The 16,955-nt window shown below is 47.4% G+C and overlaps 7 protein-coding genes across 7 annotated transcripts in view; 3 read left to right on the top strand and 4 right to left on the bottom strand.

Moving 5' to 3' along the window:
• Positions 1-274: 274 nt before the first annotated feature.
• Positions 275-1,398, bottom strand: MGYG_04006 (hypothetical protein; the record flags this gene model as incomplete). The annotated part of the gene is made up of 2 exons (XM_003173786.1): positions 275-800; positions 860-1,398. 2 exons carry the CDS (start codon positions 1,396-1,398, stop codon positions 275-277), a joined length of 1,065 nt encoding a protein of 354 aa, XP_003173834.1.
• An 865-nt stretch (positions 1,399-2,263) lies between these two features.
• On the bottom strand, positions 2,264-3,832 carry MGYG_04005 (hypothetical protein; the record flags this gene model as incomplete). Its single annotated transcript, XM_003173785.1, has 1 exon — positions 2,264-3,832. One exon carries the CDS (start codon positions 3,830-3,832, stop codon positions 2,264-2,266), a length of 1,569 nt encoding a protein of 522 aa, XP_003173833.1.
• Positions 3,833-4,997: 1,165 nt separating this feature from the next.
• On the bottom strand, positions 4,998-7,185 carry MGYG_04004 (hypothetical protein; the record flags this gene model as incomplete). The annotated part of the gene is made up of 9 exons (XM_003173784.1): positions 4,998-5,183; positions 5,245-5,523; positions 5,574-5,737; positions 5,802-6,305; positions 6,386-6,481; positions 6,539-6,713; positions 6,762-6,813; positions 6,874-6,950; positions 7,006-7,185. 9 exons carry the CDS (start codon positions 7,183-7,185, stop codon positions 4,998-5,000), a joined length of 1,713 nt encoding a protein of 570 aa, XP_003173832.1.
• A 698-nt stretch (positions 7,186-7,883) lies between these two features.
• MGYG_04003 (C6 finger domain-containing protein) lies at positions 7,884-9,187 on the bottom strand (the record flags this gene model as incomplete). Its single annotated transcript, XM_003173783.1, has 2 exons — positions 7,884-8,954; positions 9,047-9,187. 2 exons carry the CDS (start codon positions 9,185-9,187, stop codon positions 7,884-7,886), a joined length of 1,212 nt encoding a protein of 403 aa, XP_003173831.1.
• Positions 9,188-9,711: 524 nt separating this feature from the next.
• Positions 9,712-11,102, top strand: MGYG_04002 (2,6-dihydropseudooxynicotine hydrolase; the record flags this gene model as incomplete). The annotated part of the gene is made up of 2 exons (XM_003173782.1): positions 9,712-9,762; positions 9,828-11,102. The coding sequence occupies 2 exons, from the start codon at positions 9,712-9,714 to the stop codon at positions 11,100-11,102; spliced, it is 1,326 nt and encodes a 441-aa protein (XP_003173830.1).
• Positions 11,103-11,635: 533 nt separating this feature from the next.
• MGYG_04001 (hypothetical protein) lies at positions 11,636-12,313 on the top strand (the record flags this gene model as incomplete). Its single annotated transcript, XM_003173781.1, has 1 exon — positions 11,636-12,313. One exon carries the CDS (start codon positions 11,636-11,638, stop codon positions 12,311-12,313), a length of 678 nt encoding a protein of 225 aa, XP_003173829.1.
• Positions 12,314-13,673: 1,360 nt separating this feature from the next.
• Positions 13,674-16,955, top strand: part of MGYG_04000 (SPX/EXS domain-containing protein) — a gene marked incomplete at both ends in the record, with an annotated part of 4,110 nt that continues 828 nt past the window's right edge. The window contains 7 exons of the mRNA XM_003173780.1: positions 13,674-13,715; positions 13,928-14,200; positions 14,260-15,396; positions 15,455-15,598; positions 15,662-15,835; positions 15,885-15,974; positions 16,037-16,909. Of these exons, the coding sequence (XP_003173828.1) occupies positions 13,674-13,715; positions 13,928-14,200; positions 14,260-15,396; positions 15,455-15,598; positions 15,662-15,835; positions 15,885-15,974; positions 16,037-16,909 (2,733 nt within the window). The remainder of the gene's footprint in view (positions 13,716-13,927; positions 14,201-14,259; positions 15,397-15,454; positions 15,599-15,661; positions 15,836-15,884; positions 15,975-16,036; positions 16,910-16,955) is intronic.

The following is a 16,955-nucleotide window of genomic DNA, read 5'->3' as shown; positions in this document are numbered from 1 at the left end:
TTGGAAGCTGCCCGGCTCTATTCGAGACACGCATGTCTCCGATCTGAAGGATTGCATCTTTCCAGGCATGTTTCCATCACACGTGGGCCGGCAGAGTAGGCTAGGCTAGACAACGTATCTTAAGGTATGTTATCAACATCTAGATTGGAAATGTCATTTGTTTGCTCACTATCAAGATCCTTCGTTCGAATCGGAACCAAGCCCGTTTAAGGCAAAAATACGCCGTGTATTCGTTTAAAGCCGAAATACTAATTTATTCTGGTGCTTATGCTAATCAGATGCGATATACAAGCTTCTCGCCCGAAATTGACCCTGCCTTAAGGATTTCAAAGCCCTCCACTACAGCTGGAATACCCCCATCCTTCACCGCTGCCGGATGAGGTTTAAGTCTACCATCATTAATTAGGTCCTGCGCACGATGATAGATCTCTTGACCAAACTGGCACAGTTCTGGGTCCTCTGCACGTGCGTAGGGCTCCTCCCACCCCACCTTCTTTCCAAATAAGGAGGGCTGGAAGATCCAATCGGCTTTGATGGTGGGCCTGCTCTTCATGACCGTTACGGAGGGTGGTTCCAGAGCGACGTACGTGCCACCGAGCCTCCCAATTACCTCATAGCAGAGTGTCATAGAGTCGAGTGTCGAGATACAGTCGACTACGTAGCTCAAACCATTCCGGGTGTGTTTCTTGATGTCCTGGGCGCACTCGTCAGAATGATAGTTGAACACTTCTTCGGCTCCACGAGACCGAACTAGATCGAAATTGGCTGGCGAACAGGTGGTGATGACCTTGAGACCGCAACTGTGAACGTGTTAGCATTTATCTACCGAGCTGGGTTGTTAGGGTTATACATCCAGTACCTTTTTAGCATTTGTATTGCCAGGGTACCTGAGGCCGAGCTGCCACCAGACACCAGGACGACGAAAGGCTTTGGCCGCGGGTTCTCAAGAAAAAACTGGGCGATGCCTAACGACTTCAAAACGAGCCCAATTGCACCAACACCAGTCGCCATAGTCGATGCCTCCTCAAAGCTCATGGAGTCGGGGATTTTCATGGTGGTATGCGTGGTAGCCTTGACGTACTCCGCAAATGCCCCCGTCGCGGGATCCAGTGGATTCATTCCGTGAGCTGAGCCACAGACCCTATCTCCTAAGACAAACCGTTCCCTCGCTTGCGCACCAATGTCAACCACGATTCCTGCAAAGTCAAACCCAACCAGGGTACCGGGGTAGTTGAAGGCCTCCACTGATTTCACATCCACCGGATTCAAAGCGACTGCTTTGGTCTGGATGAGGACCTCGTTGTCGTTGATATTGGGGACCGCGGTGGAAGAAGATATCACGACGCCTCCCACCCCGTCAGCCAACAAGGCGACCTGCTCACTCGGCAATTTTGACATTTTTTGGTAAAAGATTGAAAAATTCAGAGTTGAATCAGTTCCCCGACACAGTTATCGACAAAAAGAGAGATGCATCTGCACAATGCTGGAAACCAATTGTAAATGTCTGAAAATCGTGTCAAAGGCTCGTAAATATAGGAAGTCCTCCGTACGCCGTCTTTGCTTTTCCAGAATAGGTCTAGCAGGCTTCGACAACCTTCTATGCAGAGAACCCTTACGGAATAGGTGCCGGCAACTTGGTACGGCCCGGGGACTTTTGCCGCCATAGGGAGTATATGCCCGAATAATTTGCGTGGCTTTCGGCTTTGTGTTTAAACAAGTCCTTTTGGCCCCCGTTGTGAGGGGTTGTTTCTGGCATGTTTGCTTCCCCGGCACCAACATGCTTGTGGATGCCAAAGATAGCCTCCTAGATCTAGACTTTGCACCGCGACATCTTTTCTACCTTCATTCGCAATGGCGCTGCCAGGACGACGACGAAATGGGAATATGTATAAATTAGAGACGGAATGAACTAGACACATCTGTATACAAAAGAAAAGTGATTGTATATACTTGTAAAGAAAACAGTCATATGACCAAGAGAGAACCTTATATAATAAGGGAAAAATCACCCGTCTTAATATATCTCGAACCCATCGTATTCTCTATCGTCGAGAAACAAACGGCTTAGCAGCACTAGGAAGCTCTAGCACCTGCATAGCAATCACATACGGATATCCCGCGGCCTTGCTATCGCCCATCCATTGCAATCCAGACATCAACGTTACTACTATAACGTCGACTAATTTGAAAATTGATAAATTTGCTCAGCGACGTTCATCAGCGGTCACAACGACCTCCCCACAGAATATCTGATTGGAAGACATCAGGCGTGACCTGCTAGGCTAGCCACCTCTTTCTGGGTCTTCAAAAAAGACTCATCCCCCGGTACCTTGATATCGGTTTCAAGATCCAAAGATAAACCTTGGGCAAACTGCTTCTGAATCAATCGTAACAAAAAGGCCACGCTCTCATCATGATAGAAGGCCCCATTGTAAGCTAACTGAATATGGAGTTGACCTCTGAAGGTCCATACATCGGCCGTGATGTCAGGAGTTAGCATATCAGGGGCTAGCCATAGGTCTTGAACTTCTAGCTGTGTTCGTCCCCCTGATTTCTGCTCGGAGGATCGATAGACGGTGTTTAGATGTTTGTCAAGAATGCCCAAGCTGGTTAGCTGTAGCTGACCGGAGATTCGCATTTGAGGTGGTCGTGGAGCTGAGAGCGTTGCGATTAGATCCGAGGAAAAGAGAGGGCTTACGGCTCGCACCAAGTCATCCTTTTTGCAATCGATGAATACCTTCTTAGTCTGTCTTGCCGTTTCGACAAAGGAGGTAACGGGAATCACCACCGGCATGGCGAAGACGTGAGGGCCAACAAGCTTATGAGGAGGATGCAGGTTGGGGTTGATATGTTCGCGCGCATCGAAGATTGCTAGCGTAGAGTGTGTCTTATTACGGACCTGGCTGTGGACACGTGTTGCATGCGACAGAGCAGCTTGTGCAGCTGCGGTAACGGAGAAGCCCAGTTCCTTTGATTTCGCTGCGATGCGTGCGGTCTCCTCAGCGGTGAAGGTAAGCCATTGGAGTTTGGTATATTTTGCCGGTAGTGCACCTGCATTATCCGGACGTAAACTAACGGTTGGGAACTGTGAGCGAAATTTGACAAGGGCGGCGTCCCATGCTACCTTTTGTGAGATGGTGTATTCAGGGATCTCAGCAGTTTTGCTGATAGGGGGTACGAGATGAGAACCCTCCTTTCCGAAATTGGGTCGGGCAGGAGGTGCGACAAGGAGTTGCATCATCTGGTTAAAGAATGTCACCATGCCTATGCCATCGACGTGTGTGTGTGGCGCTTGAAGAACAATCTCCTGTGTCCGAGGGAGGACATGTAGAACGGCTCGCTGGCTGGGGTTTGTCTTAAAAGGATAAAGTTGACGGGCACTTTCTTCAACATCATGAATATGGAATGTTTCCTGCAGCCATGAGCCGAGTTCTTGCTCATCGGCAACATTATAGATCCAACGGTCGTTTTGAACGAAAGCTGAATAATTGGGGTGTTCGTAGCGTAAAGCCGTCCAAACATTTTTTATATCTTTTGAGAAGTCTTCACGCTCCGTCTTAATCTTTATTGCCGCTGTTGTATACCAGTTCTGCCTAGGCTGTCCAGAACCACGATCTGCCATAAAGAGGTAATAGGTTTCCAAATGATCAATTGCTCGCTCATAGGTGGTTGGACCCGTCTGAGTCCATTCTCGTGAGATTTTTTGGTCGACCTGCCGATGGATAAATGACAATGCAAACCCACGGGATTGAAAGGGAATGCGTTTGGAGGTAGACCTACGAGATCTACGATAAGCCTGCGCCAAAGGCGTTAACTTTCGCCAAACCTCCATGTGTGTTGTTGACGAAAAGACAAGGAAGTATTCGAGGAACACGACTATTAGTTTGTGTATGTGTATAAAGTTATAGAATACATTATTTGACTCGGCGACATCTCTTATATCGCTCGGGCTGACGTCAAAATAAAGTACTACTTACCAGGTACTTGTCTACCTATACTCGATTAGTCGTTAGTTACCGAAAGTTAATATGGCCGAAGGGCCCACTCTGAGAAGTTACAGACCGAACAGAAAGACCAAACAAGACTGAATAGGCCGAACAGGTAGCGCTGGCACGTATTTCTCCCTTCTTGGAACAAGCTATACTTTCTGAGCAAGGAAATCAATCTGTAACGAAATGGAGATAACAAATACTTATAAGGCACGAAAGAATAGACTGACAAATACTTAATGTGACTCAGCAAAAGAAAGCAAGATTCCACCAGCGGCTGTGTTTCAAATTGGCATCAGGCGATCGTTTTGAAAGTTTCTTACAGATAAAGAGAGAGTGGATAACTAAGGAATTTATGCAAGCATGACGATGGCAGAGACAACGCCAGCCTGGGTACGGGATGCCATACCAGTGTAGATTGGTGGGTGGACTGGAGTTGTGCCGTTAGTTGACACGCCGGTTGGGGCAGGCACGCCCGGAGCTATATTTGGTGGGGTGGGGTAAGAGGGCTGAGTGCTGGTTGGGTAGGGGTTGCTGGGGTCGACTCAGGGGGTGCTACGGTGTTGGTCGAGCTTGGGACTAGGTCGCCGGTGGTGGCTAGAGGAGCTGGGTAGCTGGAAGACTCCTTTTGGTGTGGAAATTTTTATCCAAACCAGCCCAGATCCGTTAGTCAATAGGAATGACTGTATTCCCTGCTACTATAACCTCTTTGGTGCCTTCGGTGTACTCGATAAACTGCTCTGTTTATTTCAGACATGTATAATAGAGTCTGTGTTATATATGAACTTGTTTTTGTGGGTATTTGGTCCGTTTTCGACAGAGAAGGCTGATGCGGCCACCAGTTTGAGGTGATTTGGGTGGACCAGGCGAATTTGGGGTGTTCGAAACACTGGTGTTCTTTTGAGGAAGAGGCTAGTAAAATACTTAATATAAAGCCTGATTAATTACATATCCTATTTAAAAATTTATCAACTTTCAATATTAATCCTAACCTTGACCACATGAACCCTATTTTTCCATTACAGTGCCCTGGGACCCAGGTACACTTGAAGGCTTGTCTATTGTCGATGCTTCCTTCTCGGCTAGAGCTTTAGTCCCCTCTTCGTTTGACACGTTGGCTCCAGCGTTAAGAGGCTTCTGTCCCATACCAAAGGCAACCAGAAAGGAACAGCCGGCAAGGACAACTGAGAGGTACTAAAGTCGCAGTACATTAGCATTGATGTCGAATCCGTGATATAGAGGTCTAACGACTTACCCATGTTCTAACCAATGCATTGTTATAAGCAAGTGCGATTTCGGCCAGATAATGAGCTAGACCCATCGCCTTAAGTGTAGCAGGAAGACCCCCTGAATGAACGACTGCGAGCGGATTAGGAATACCGCGCTCGGTGATCAAGTGAACAAGCTGGTTGCTAAATATCGTTTGTGAAGAAGCAATAAAGACCGAACAGCCGAAAAACTGGCTTAACAGAATCAAGCTTGTGCCCTTCGGGATCATATGCGGAGGAAGGATTCCCTGGGTAACAATGAGTGGCTATATAGTAGTTAGCTGCTGCTGTCTCGGTATGGAAATTGACTCCTTACTATTTGAAGAGAGAGGCCTCTACCAGCTCCAAGGAGAATTTGATATCCAACCCACTTTGCAGTAGATGTATCTGGTTGGAATGTTGTAATTAAGCCAGCACCAATTGTTGTTAGAGCGCATCCAATGAGGCAAACAGGTGTTGCATATCTACCCTTCGTAGCAACTAGAAGAGACTGTTAATAAATGATATCCCCTATATCGGTGACTGAGAATGGTACATCACGTACCCATAGATCCTGATATAACTGTAAAAAGCGTTTGTGAGACAATAGTTGGCAACTGATATACACCACTTAGCAGTGGTGTTATGCCCTTGACTGTTTGGAACCATATTGGCAGGTAGTAAGTTAGGCACACGACTCCGCTGAATTGGAACATGATTGTGAGAGCGCTGAATGCGACGGCAGATTGCTTGAGCAATGACAATGGAATCATTGCGTCCTCATGGGCGAAATGTTCCCAGGTAAGAAATACTCCACAGCAAGCAACGGTGCCGCAGAAGAGACCGATGATTGTTGCTGAATTCCAGGCGTATGTTGTCCCACCTAATGAGAGCGCAAGTAGGAGCATAACACATGTTGGAGCAAATAAAACAAAGCCGACTAAGTCGATTGCTTGTACGAGCCCTAAAATGGTTTTTGGCGTAGCATCTTTGGCCTTCCGGATGGGAAAGCGTATGAAAAGCATAGCCAGTACTGTGATGACACCGGGTGGAAGGTTAATATAAAAACCTAAGTAATGTCGGGTTCATTAGAGGAGTCCTTGGAATAGCGATAATGATTTAGGGGCTGAAGCAGGGGGAAAAACTTACACCATCGCCACGAAGCTCCTGATGTTAGTGCACCGCCGATAACAGGCCCAAATACGGTTCCAGATGCAGCCACGGCAGTTCCGACACTAATTTGCACTTAGAAGGTCGGTATAAGCGCAATATTAGATATAAATAACAGGACCGAAGACTTACCTGCTCGGGCTTTCGGATTGACAGCGCCTGTCAACATAGTCATAGAGCCATTGTAAAGGCCCGCAGCACCCATACCAGCAATAGCGCGCCCAATAATCAACATAATGGAAGAAGTTGCAGCTCCAGAGAGAGCTGAGCCGAGCTCGAAGAGAATAAGAAAGACGATAAAGACGATCTAAGCATCGTAAGCACAGATAATGTAAATATACTATGGGAAGTCTACCTTTATGTTAAAAACGGTGTTAAGAGTTCCAGCCATTGGAAGCATCGCACAGCTGAACAAAAAAAGTCCATTAACCATTGCCAAAAATAGGCCAAAGAAGCGTTCCACCTACTTCGCTATCGAATATGCAGTGCTGTACCATCCTATGTCAAGGGTGGAGTGGAATTCACTGACAATTTCGGGAACGGCCTATATGCTTACTATTAGTCTCAACACCGGGCATCATGCAACCGTGGAAACATACAGTTGCGACAATTGTGGCATCTAAAGTAGATAAAAAGACCGGTATCACTAGTGAAATAGAGGCGAGCCACAGGCTGACACCTGTGAGATATTTGTCATTTCCATTGTCGATGTCATCAATCGGTTGATCTTCTGCCGGGGCCGCCAGTCGGGCATCGTTGTCTGAAGGCTTTGGTGTCATGATGGGTTGGCCGTGGTTCTCGGCTTCCTTGGGTTTACAAGAAACCAAGAACAACACCTCCTTGAGCCATCTCTTATATGCGAACCAACATCCATTACTTTTGAGCAGACCAGGGAGCAACTAGGCCGATTCGGAGCTGAAGTGGACTCCCGCGCAGTGCCTGATAATCAAAACGGCTTGCATGACGCCGTAGCAGCGACATACGGCCGACGGAGTGAAATTATGCAACACCGGGAGAACATTAGGCCATTCAATAACAGTCGTTATTATATGAAGTACCTATCAGATACTTCCACTTTGGAGTTTCCATTGGTGGATATTATGCAGGGTTTACACTGCGTCAGTACCACAGAAGTCGCAAGAACAAGCAAGAAATCCCCCTAGCTCCTGTATGCGAGTTATTTCTCCATCAGAGTAAACGCGTAAACGCCTTCTGTGATAACCCATGCGGTTCCGAAGTAAAACCACCTAGGTGTGGATAACGAAAGAGGGCAGGACAGGTACTAGGTTGGCCGCCACTCCGGGTCGGAGCGACAAGCCTAAATTGTCACTGAGCCAAGCCCCCCCCAATATAACCACTAGGTGTTTTACACAAAGTCAAATCGTTTTTAACAGTCCATACTCCGTATGTATTTGAAGATGTTTTCTATATACTAAAAATACCAGTAAATTGTCGGGCCCGAGAGTGCGGCCACTCTTCACCGTTTGCAAGCGAACCCGTTCTCGGCGATATAAAGCGGGAATCCCATTAGCCCCTGCCAGAAAGGTGGGATATGCGCAGCTATCGCCCGGACTTCACGAGCACCAGTGTTTCCAACAAACCAATAGGTATCCAAAAACACAATGAGCGCAAAAAAGTGAGCGAGGATAACAAGTGCTCGCGGGCGTCCTTCTGCCACAAGGTCGATGAAGCGAGGATCCACGATAAAGGGGAAAACAACGATTCGCCGTCTGATAGGGCCGGGTGGGCCATCGTAGTTATGTAGTATCCGAAATATACTGCCGAGATAGCCCATTGCTCCCTCATATGCAGCCCGGACGCCATCATCCCAGAAAACTGGGTCATCTTTGTCATCTGGATCCTTGCTTCGAGCGGTCAGGATATGCTCAAAGCTTGGTCGAGGATCAGGTACCTCATACTGGGCGTTATCCTCGTCCAATGCTAGAGGAGTTGATCTAAGTAATTTGGCTGTGCAAGAGGACGGATCGTCCCCTACGGCTTCCATTGCGGTCTGAAAGAACTTTGCGTTGCTGCTGGTTATGCGAAGCCACTCAATGGGAGGTGCGTAAGGTTCCAAAATGCGTTCGGAGAGCATTACAAATGCTACGAGGCGCATAAGGTGAGTAGTTAACATGATCACATCGGCTTTCTCCTTTGAGAAGGAAATGAGCTCCATATGGTGGTGCTTGAATGCAAGTTGCAGGTAACGCTGGTGATGCTCGAGCATAGTGGATTCCGAGGCATCTGCTGGTACTTTCTTTGCCTGCTGGAGGCTGGTTACTGCGTAAATGCTGTAGAGAAGTCCATCTGACTGGAAGGCCATGCGTGGAAGTGCATCGACAAAGACTTCATAAGAGCTCTCAGGGTCGAAAGCAATTGTCGGGCCAGTTTCGGTAATATAAAGATGCATCAACCTGAGCTCTAGAATCCGACGGTCTCTCGTCTCTGCTGGCTCGACCTCCATCGATTCCTCTTTAGGAAGCCGATCATAGATGCAGGGTTCCTCGACACGTTCGCAATTGCGGCATACTGGCTTAGTTTCATCACACTTTCCATTCATTAGTACCTGACTGCTGGATACCCTGTACTGCCAGGGTCAATTGGCTCAAGTACTCCTTATATATATCCTGCTGCACTCACCTTGACTCTCTTCGTTCGGCATCTTTGGCAACCGACCCGGGATTTCCTATGGAACTGTTTCACTCCTTTCCGACGCCCGGCATTTGCCTGCTGCCGCTGCTGCTCGTTTATAAACGATATTATTGGGGGTACCTCTGTCATGCTGAATGCATCTGCCTGCTCATGTCGACAAATGACAATCCTTCGTTCCGCATTTGGTTAAACGAGCTGAAGGATTCATTACTAATGGAAACGCGGCTCTGCGGAGAGTCTAGCCGTAACAGGTTAGTTTGTTAAGTCTCGGACTTTCATGTCATCCGGGATAAGGTTAAAGTTTCTTTATAATCAATCGAACTCTAAAAACTGGAGCTCGCAAAGCCTTCTTCTTTGGGACACAACTAGTGAAATGTATGCCTACGTCATCCATCCTCCTACATTCTCTTGAATCCTCCCGCTGTTCATACAATAACCGATGGAGACAGGGCTGAGCTACAACTGCCTCTACCAGAGTACAGTTATCTCGCAAGAGTTACCATTTCAAGACGCCGAAACCATGACGCGTATCTCAACCAAGACGTCTATAAAATGGCGTGAACCTCTCCAGATATATGCCATCTCTTGAAAGAGCATCACTCAGAAACAAAGCAGTCCGAGATTTATATATCCAACTATTTACCTTTGCCGCAATGAAGTTGTCGCAGCTTGCAGCTATAATTGGCGCGGTTGGCCTATGCAGGGTAAGAAGTATCCCGAGGGCGTGAGGTACCTGTTTGTTTCTTGCTTTTAATACGTTTATAAATAGGCTTCTCCGGTGCGCATTGAGAAGAGGGACAACTCATCAATCTCATCAATTCAACTTAGCTCGGACAAATCATTTCACTACGAACTGCTGCGTGATCTGTCCATCGCAGCATATGATGGTTCCGATATCAATGAAATTCTCACAGCTGCTAGCGAAATCAAAGCAGGAGACTTCGAAAGTTATTATGCTACATTCAACAAACTTGCCACCCGCGTTCATGAGCAGGCTAAGGGTATCAACCTTACAAACCATCCAATATCTGCTCGCCGCGCCTTCTTCAAAGCCGCAACTTATTACCGTTCCGCAGACTTCTTTTTGCGGGGCAACTGGACCGATCCCCGGGTTTATTCTCTTTGGGACAAGCACTTAGAGGCGTTCAATACAGCAATATCTCTTCTCCCTGTTCCAGGGCAGAGGGTAACCCTGCATGCCAAGGGTAATGAGCCCAACTCGAACTTTTCGATACCCATTATATTTTACGGTTGTGGTTTACCGGGGCCCCGACCGACAATCATCATGGGGAATGGCTATGACGGTGCGCAAGAGGAAATGTATCATGTGCTAGGCAAGGCGGCCCTTGATCGAGGAATCAACGTTATCACTTACGAAGGACCTGGGCAACCCACAGTACGTCGAGAACAGAAACTCGGCTTCATCCCTGAGTGGGAGAAGGTTGTTACCCCAGTTGTCGACTATGCCCTCACTCGTCCTGAGGTCCGAGTCAACGCTATTGGTCTCATGGGCCTTTCATTCGGCGGTTTCCTTGCACCTCGCGCTGCGGCAGTCGAGAAACGTATCGCTGCTGTTATTGCACTAGATGGCATTTACGATTTTGGCGAATCGAATCTACGACCTTTCCCCCCACAACTAAAGGAGCTCTTTAAATCCGGATCTGAAAACGCCAAACGTTTTGATTCTATCGTGGAAGCGGGCCTGGCGGAACCTTCGGCCGACACGTTCACTCGCTGGGCTGTTCAACAAGGCTTGTGGTCGTTTAACACCGAGTCACCATTTGAGTGGCTCTCACAGACCCAAAAATACAACATGGACGGCTTTGTGCAGAATATTACAATGCCCGTTTTTGTGGCTGATGCACAGAATGATCAATTTTTCCCTGGCCAAGCAAAAGCACTAGCCGATAAGATTGGTAGCAAATTTGCTACTTATCATGAATTCAGGGCCGTTGATGGGGCGGGAGAGCATTGTTCTGTTGGTGCAAGTGTTCTGGCGAACCAGATACTCCTGGACTGGTTTGAGGATATTGTGCGGCATTGAGATGAACGATGAATGAGGGTAGTTATCGGCAGGAATTTTGCTTCCTTGTAATGTATAGAGCGTTTCAATAATAGGTTGCTTGAACTAGAAGACTTATAGAGGGGACGGTGTAACATAGTTTTGATTTATACTTAGTTAATGCCACTGAATATAATGAGAGTTTTTCATGTCAGATCTGTTGGGAGCCCCGGCGCTAATAATGTAACCACTTGATCATTGAACTTAGGAGTGGTCACTGTTCACGAGCAAAAAAACACACCATATCATATTTTTCTGCTCTTAGATAGAGGTGTTTAGGAACGGTTACTTGGTTATATTCACGTCCAATCTTGAAAGTTCGCGGAGACATCATCGCCTATAGTACCTTAGGTGGGCTGTTATGACCACCATGGGGTTCCCCTTAGTACGAGCATGCATATTTGATATGGATGGGCTTCTTATTAACTCAGAAGATATGATAACATCGGCTATAAATCACCTCCTCGAAAAGCACGGAAGACCACCTTTCAATAGATCCATTCGAGCAAAAACTAATGGGTGTTTCCGGCTCAACAAACAGTGACTTGTTCCACGATTGGGCCAAACTGCCCATTTCTCGGGAGCAATGGGCTTATGAATCAGCCCAACAAATGCGATTGAATTTCTCAAATTGCATGCCAATGCCTGGTGCAGAACAGCTCGTGCATAACCTTAGCCGTGCGCATAGCGTCGCATCCGGTCAAAAGATAGAGCTCGCACTAGCAACTGGTGCGAAGAGCCAAAGCTACGAAGTGAAGACCTCAAGGCCAGAAACAAAGCGATTAATCGACTTCTTTCTGCCTGAACGGCGAATCTTGGGAGATGATCCCCGGATACCAAAAGGCTGCGGGAAGCCGGCACCTGATATATACTTGGTTGCACTACAGGTGCTGAACTCGGCAGTTAGGCCCGACGAAAAGGCCATCTTACCTAGCGAGTGTCTGGTCTTTGAGGATAGTTTGGCTGGATTTGAGGCAGCAAGACGAGCTGGAATGAAGGTTGTTTGGGTTCCACACCCAGATCTACTAGCCGAGTATCAAGAACGGCAAACAGAAGCCCTTGCCAATAAGACTGGAGTTCTACAGACAGGACACGAATGGCGGTTCGAACGGATGGACAATGACTGGGAAGAAAAAATTTTGACCTTGGAAAATTTTGATTATGAAGGATATGGCATTGACGTGTCAGTTTGAAAATTCACAATCCTGTTTAGTATGCGTTTTCCTCTGCATACAATTCTCTAGTTGCTTTAAATAAAGCATTAGTGCCGGTCCGTGCTATATCCGTTTGTCGGGGAAGTTAAAATTTCACCTGACCGTCCTTCATGTTGAATATATTTTTAGCATGTTCAATAACTTAAATGCTACTCTCTGTCAAATTCTTAGCAGGGAGTCTGACAGCAGAAATTGATTCCATTCGTTTGACAGCCATCAAGATCGTGTTCCGTTCCACCAGATGCAAGTTCGATATCAACATATTGACTGCCAAGGTTGGCTACTAAAGGGCATTGCCAAAAGAAAAAAAAACGTCGCATTTACTAACTATCCCCGGATGGAATGCAACTAGAAAGTGGCACATCGTATATAGCAAATAGCTATTAGTGGTGAACTGGACAAGAGCGTCAGTTGTGCAACAAAAAGGCCGACATTGATGCCTTCGGGATTCCGGCATCGATATTAGGGCATGGGAGCGGTGACCTCCGCTCCTACACGATATAGTTACACTTTTCGAGAAGAAATTAAAGCTTGGTAGCTGTTCGCGTGGTGGCTGCAAGGGGCTAAGGGCAGTGCCAGCTGTCGGCGAGACGGTCTGGGCTTTTGATTGGCATGCGCTCAGTCACACGACTCCTGAGCTATTGACAAATAGACGGCTACTGTTGCACAAAGGACAGTTGTCCAGAACCACGATACGAATAGCTCTTTTCGTGGCAAACAAAGGTCTGTCCAATTGCTGACTGCAGGCGGTGAATCTGCGAGATAGATGTTTCAGCATCAACAGCGAGATAAGGTTCGCTTCCCGTCATTCCTCAGGGCATCCCGAGAGCCACAGTGTGCGCCTGTGCGGAAGAGACGAGGAGGGCAGGGCGTTTGTCGGTAGGACCAATCATCCCAGCTAAGGGGGTTTCGTCTGCTTGCTCCCGCATCCTTCCCGCCAGCCAAACAGCAGCCCCAGAGTCAACTTGTCCGCATCCATCCCGCCCGTAGTACGGTCACCGTCACAAGCTTTTTTCTTTTCTCCAGCTCATCACCTTCTTCGTCTCCCTTATCTCTCGTCTGTTTCGTCGTTCATCGCATTGAGTCGTTGTTGTTGATGAACAAAAAAGAAAAGATGACGTCGAAGAGGCTGAAGTTGCTTCTTTTTCACTTTCGATGAGTCAGCAGACACGTGGGTCTTTGCCGAAGCCGGTTTTGTACTTTTTGTGGTTTGAGGCGCAATGATGGAAAGGTTTATATATCAAAAGACACCGTCGAGGCCGACCTGGGGAATCTCGCGACAGTAATTCATTGCAGGCCAGGCATTGCTAGTTTACGGTCTCTCCAACAACAGTCGGCAATGAATCTATACACCCATACACTAGAGAATGAAGTTTGCAAAGTAAGTCACACACCAAGTAGGGGTATGGTACTTGGCTGCAGGTTACTTTCATCATAGGAGTTGGCTGACGACCTCATCTATAGAGACCTTGAACGGGAACTGGTTCCTGAATGGCGAGCGAAGTATTTGAACTACAAGGCAAGTTGAAAGGCCCAAGCAATGCCACGCAATGCCGATCCCTAGCTGACCTGTAGGGCTGTCACGATCTATAGAGCGGGAAGAAGAAGGTCAAGGCCATCGCAAGAGCCCTTCGACATGTCGAACAGGCGTCGTGGACTCCCGGACGACGGCGGTTCAGCCAGATTAGCGCCACACGCCGTGATTCCGTCCAATTCCCGTTGACACCTAACGATATACCTGGATTCAGCAGTGTAACGCAGCGTCATGCAGGTAATTTGGCAAACCAGACAGCACCAGCACCAGAACGGCCACTGCTCCGAACTCCGGCATCCCGCTTCGACCAGACTGAGGGATATGGAAGCATTGTACCACCGAAACCAAGCCACACACAGTTTCTCCATCTCTAGTTCCCTCCTCACTCCAGCTTCCCGATCCCGCAATAGACCCGGATGACAACTACTTCACGCCTCGGAATGAATCATCTACACTATACGGTGATGGACATCTAACACCCTATACAAAGACCCAGAAAAAACCTCGCGCTGGACACAACACACAATCTGGGCGCGGATCATTGCGGAAACAAATCAGCGACCGACGACCTACAGTTGGCACACCCAGCCCAAGACCCTCATTTATTCACAGAATATTCTCATCCGTCCCAGAGTATGAGAACTCCAAAGCCCAGGCACCTGCACGAGAGCAGGCTCTTGCCGAGCTCAAAGCTAAGGAGACCGAGTTTTTTGCCTTTATGGACAAGGAGCTGTTGAAAATTGAAACATTTTACAAGTTGAAAGAGGATGAATCGACGAAAAGGCTCCAATTACTCAGGGGTCAGCTTCACGTCATGCGAGACTCACGACTCGAAGAAATAAGGATAAAGAGGAACAAGTCTAAATATGAAGCTGAAGGGGATATGAGTGCCATTAGAGGCCCTGCTGGCCAGACTGCTACCTCCTGGACTAGGCCGTTAGCCCGTGGCAGAGGCTCCCATATGGGGAAGACAACCAGAGCAATGACACAGTTGGCAACACCCAGCGGCCCAGAGCCTCAAGCAATGCCCGATGAGCAAAGAGATTATGTTACCCGCAAAGAATACCAAAGTGTACCTTATAGCTCTGCCAAAAGGAAACTAAAGCTTGCCCTTTTAGAATTCTATCGCGGCCTAGAATTGCTTAAATCATATGCTGATTTAAACAGAAAGGCCTTTCGAAAGATGAATAAAAAGTATGACAAGGTTTCATACGCTCGCCCTACAGGCAGATACATGACCGAAAAGGTCAATAAGGCATGGTTTGTGCAAAGCGATATTGTTGAAAACCACTTAGTTGCGGTTGAGGATTTGTATTCCCGCTATTTTGAACGAGGGAACCGCAAAGCTGCCACTCATAAATTGCGTGGCAAATCAGGGGTTTCAACAGATTTCTCCCCCAACTCGTTCCGAAGTGGACTACTACTAGCAGGGGGTTTTGTATTCGCTGTTCAGGGCCTTGCATATGCAATTGGACACTTGTTCAACGATGACATAGATGTAAAGACTGAAACGAGCTATCTTCTTCAGGTACGAGAATCCGACATTTTTGCTTTGATCGAAGGGTCTTCTAATATATTTCGTCTAGATATACGGTGGATATTTCCTTATTCTTGTCCATTTCTTTCTCTTTTGTCTGGACTGTAGGGTTTGGACTCTATCTAAAATCAACTATATTTTCGTTTTCGAGTATGATACCCGCCATGTTCTAGATTGGCGTCAACTTTCGGAGGTAGGCTTTCCAAGTAGTAGTATACTTCGGTGTTAATTACTCTGCTAACATGTGGTTAATTAGCTACCGTCCCTGTTCAGTCTTCTCCTGGGGCTCTGCATGTGGTTAAACTTCCGCTGGATAAATTCATTTTATATATACTGGCCTGTGGTCTTAATTGGATTAACCGTCGTTACCTTATTTCTACCTGCGCGAATTCTCTACTACCGAAGCAGGCTTTGGTGGGCATACTCACATGTAAGGTCTATCCTTCTCACTTCACAACTTTTAGCTGACAAAATTATAGTGGAGGCTGCTCCTCGCAGGTCTCTATCCTGTGGAATTTAGAGACTTCTTCCTAGGCGACATGTACTGTTCCCAGACTTATGCCATGGGGGTAAGTAAAGCAAATTCCCTCTAGATATAAAAAATATAGTCCAGCTGACCAGGTGGGCTCAGAACATCGCACTCTTCTTTTGTTTATATGCAAGTAGATGGGATAATCCGCCAATGTGCAATTCCTCACATTCCCGCGCACTTGGCTTCGTGACAACGGTTCCTTCAATATGGCGTGGGTTCCAATGCCTTCGTCGTTACTACGACACACGCAATGCATTTCCTCATCTCGTCAATTTTGGGAAATACTCTTTTTCTATACTTTACTACCTAACCCTCAGCTTATACCGTATCGACAAATCGGATACTTTACGTGGAATATTCATCACTTTTGCCTGCCTCAATGCCATATACGCATCGGTCTGGGACTTGGCAATGGATTGGAGTTTGTGCAATCCTTATTCGAAAAACCCATACTTACGAGATTACCTTGGTTTCCGACGTCGATGGGTATACTATATCGCCATGATAATCGACCCCATACTACGCTTCAACTGGATCTTATACGCCATCTTCATAAACGACATCCAACACTCAGCTGTTTTGAGTTTTGCCGTTGCACTCTCCGAAGTATGCCGTCGTGGAATGTGGACGATTTTCCGTGTTGAGAACGAACATTGCACGAACGTCGGCAGGTTCCGAGCTTCAAGAGATGTCCCACTTCCATATGACATATCAATGGCCGTGTCCGACGAGGAAGGAGCTTCTTCCATCCCCCCCGTCCCTACTTCATATACTGGACGGGGGTCAAAAAGCTCGCCTCCTCACGCCCTCGGGCGCATGCCAACAAGCGGAACCGCCGTATCGAGCGGCGCTGCTGCACATATGCCTGATCTTGAGAGCGGTGATGGAGCAGATGCATCCGCCGGTTCACTTCGACGTCGACACTATTCGAAGCGAGAAGAAAGTACTCCGCCGAGCGGAACGTTGGCTCGGGTAGGCACCATGTTAGCCACTGCACACGCTCAAGACTTCGAGAGAA

Source organism: Nannizzia gypsea, genomic scaffold (assembly GCF_000150975.2).
Source record: "Nannizzia gypsea CBS 118893 supercont1.3 genomic scaffold, whole genome shotgun sequence".
NCBI lineage: Eukaryota > Fungi > Ascomycota > Eurotiomycetes > Onygenales > Arthrodermataceae > Nannizzia > Nannizzia gypsea.
Note: the sequence above shows the minus strand (reverse complement) of the source record. Positions and strands in the feature narration are given on the sequence as shown.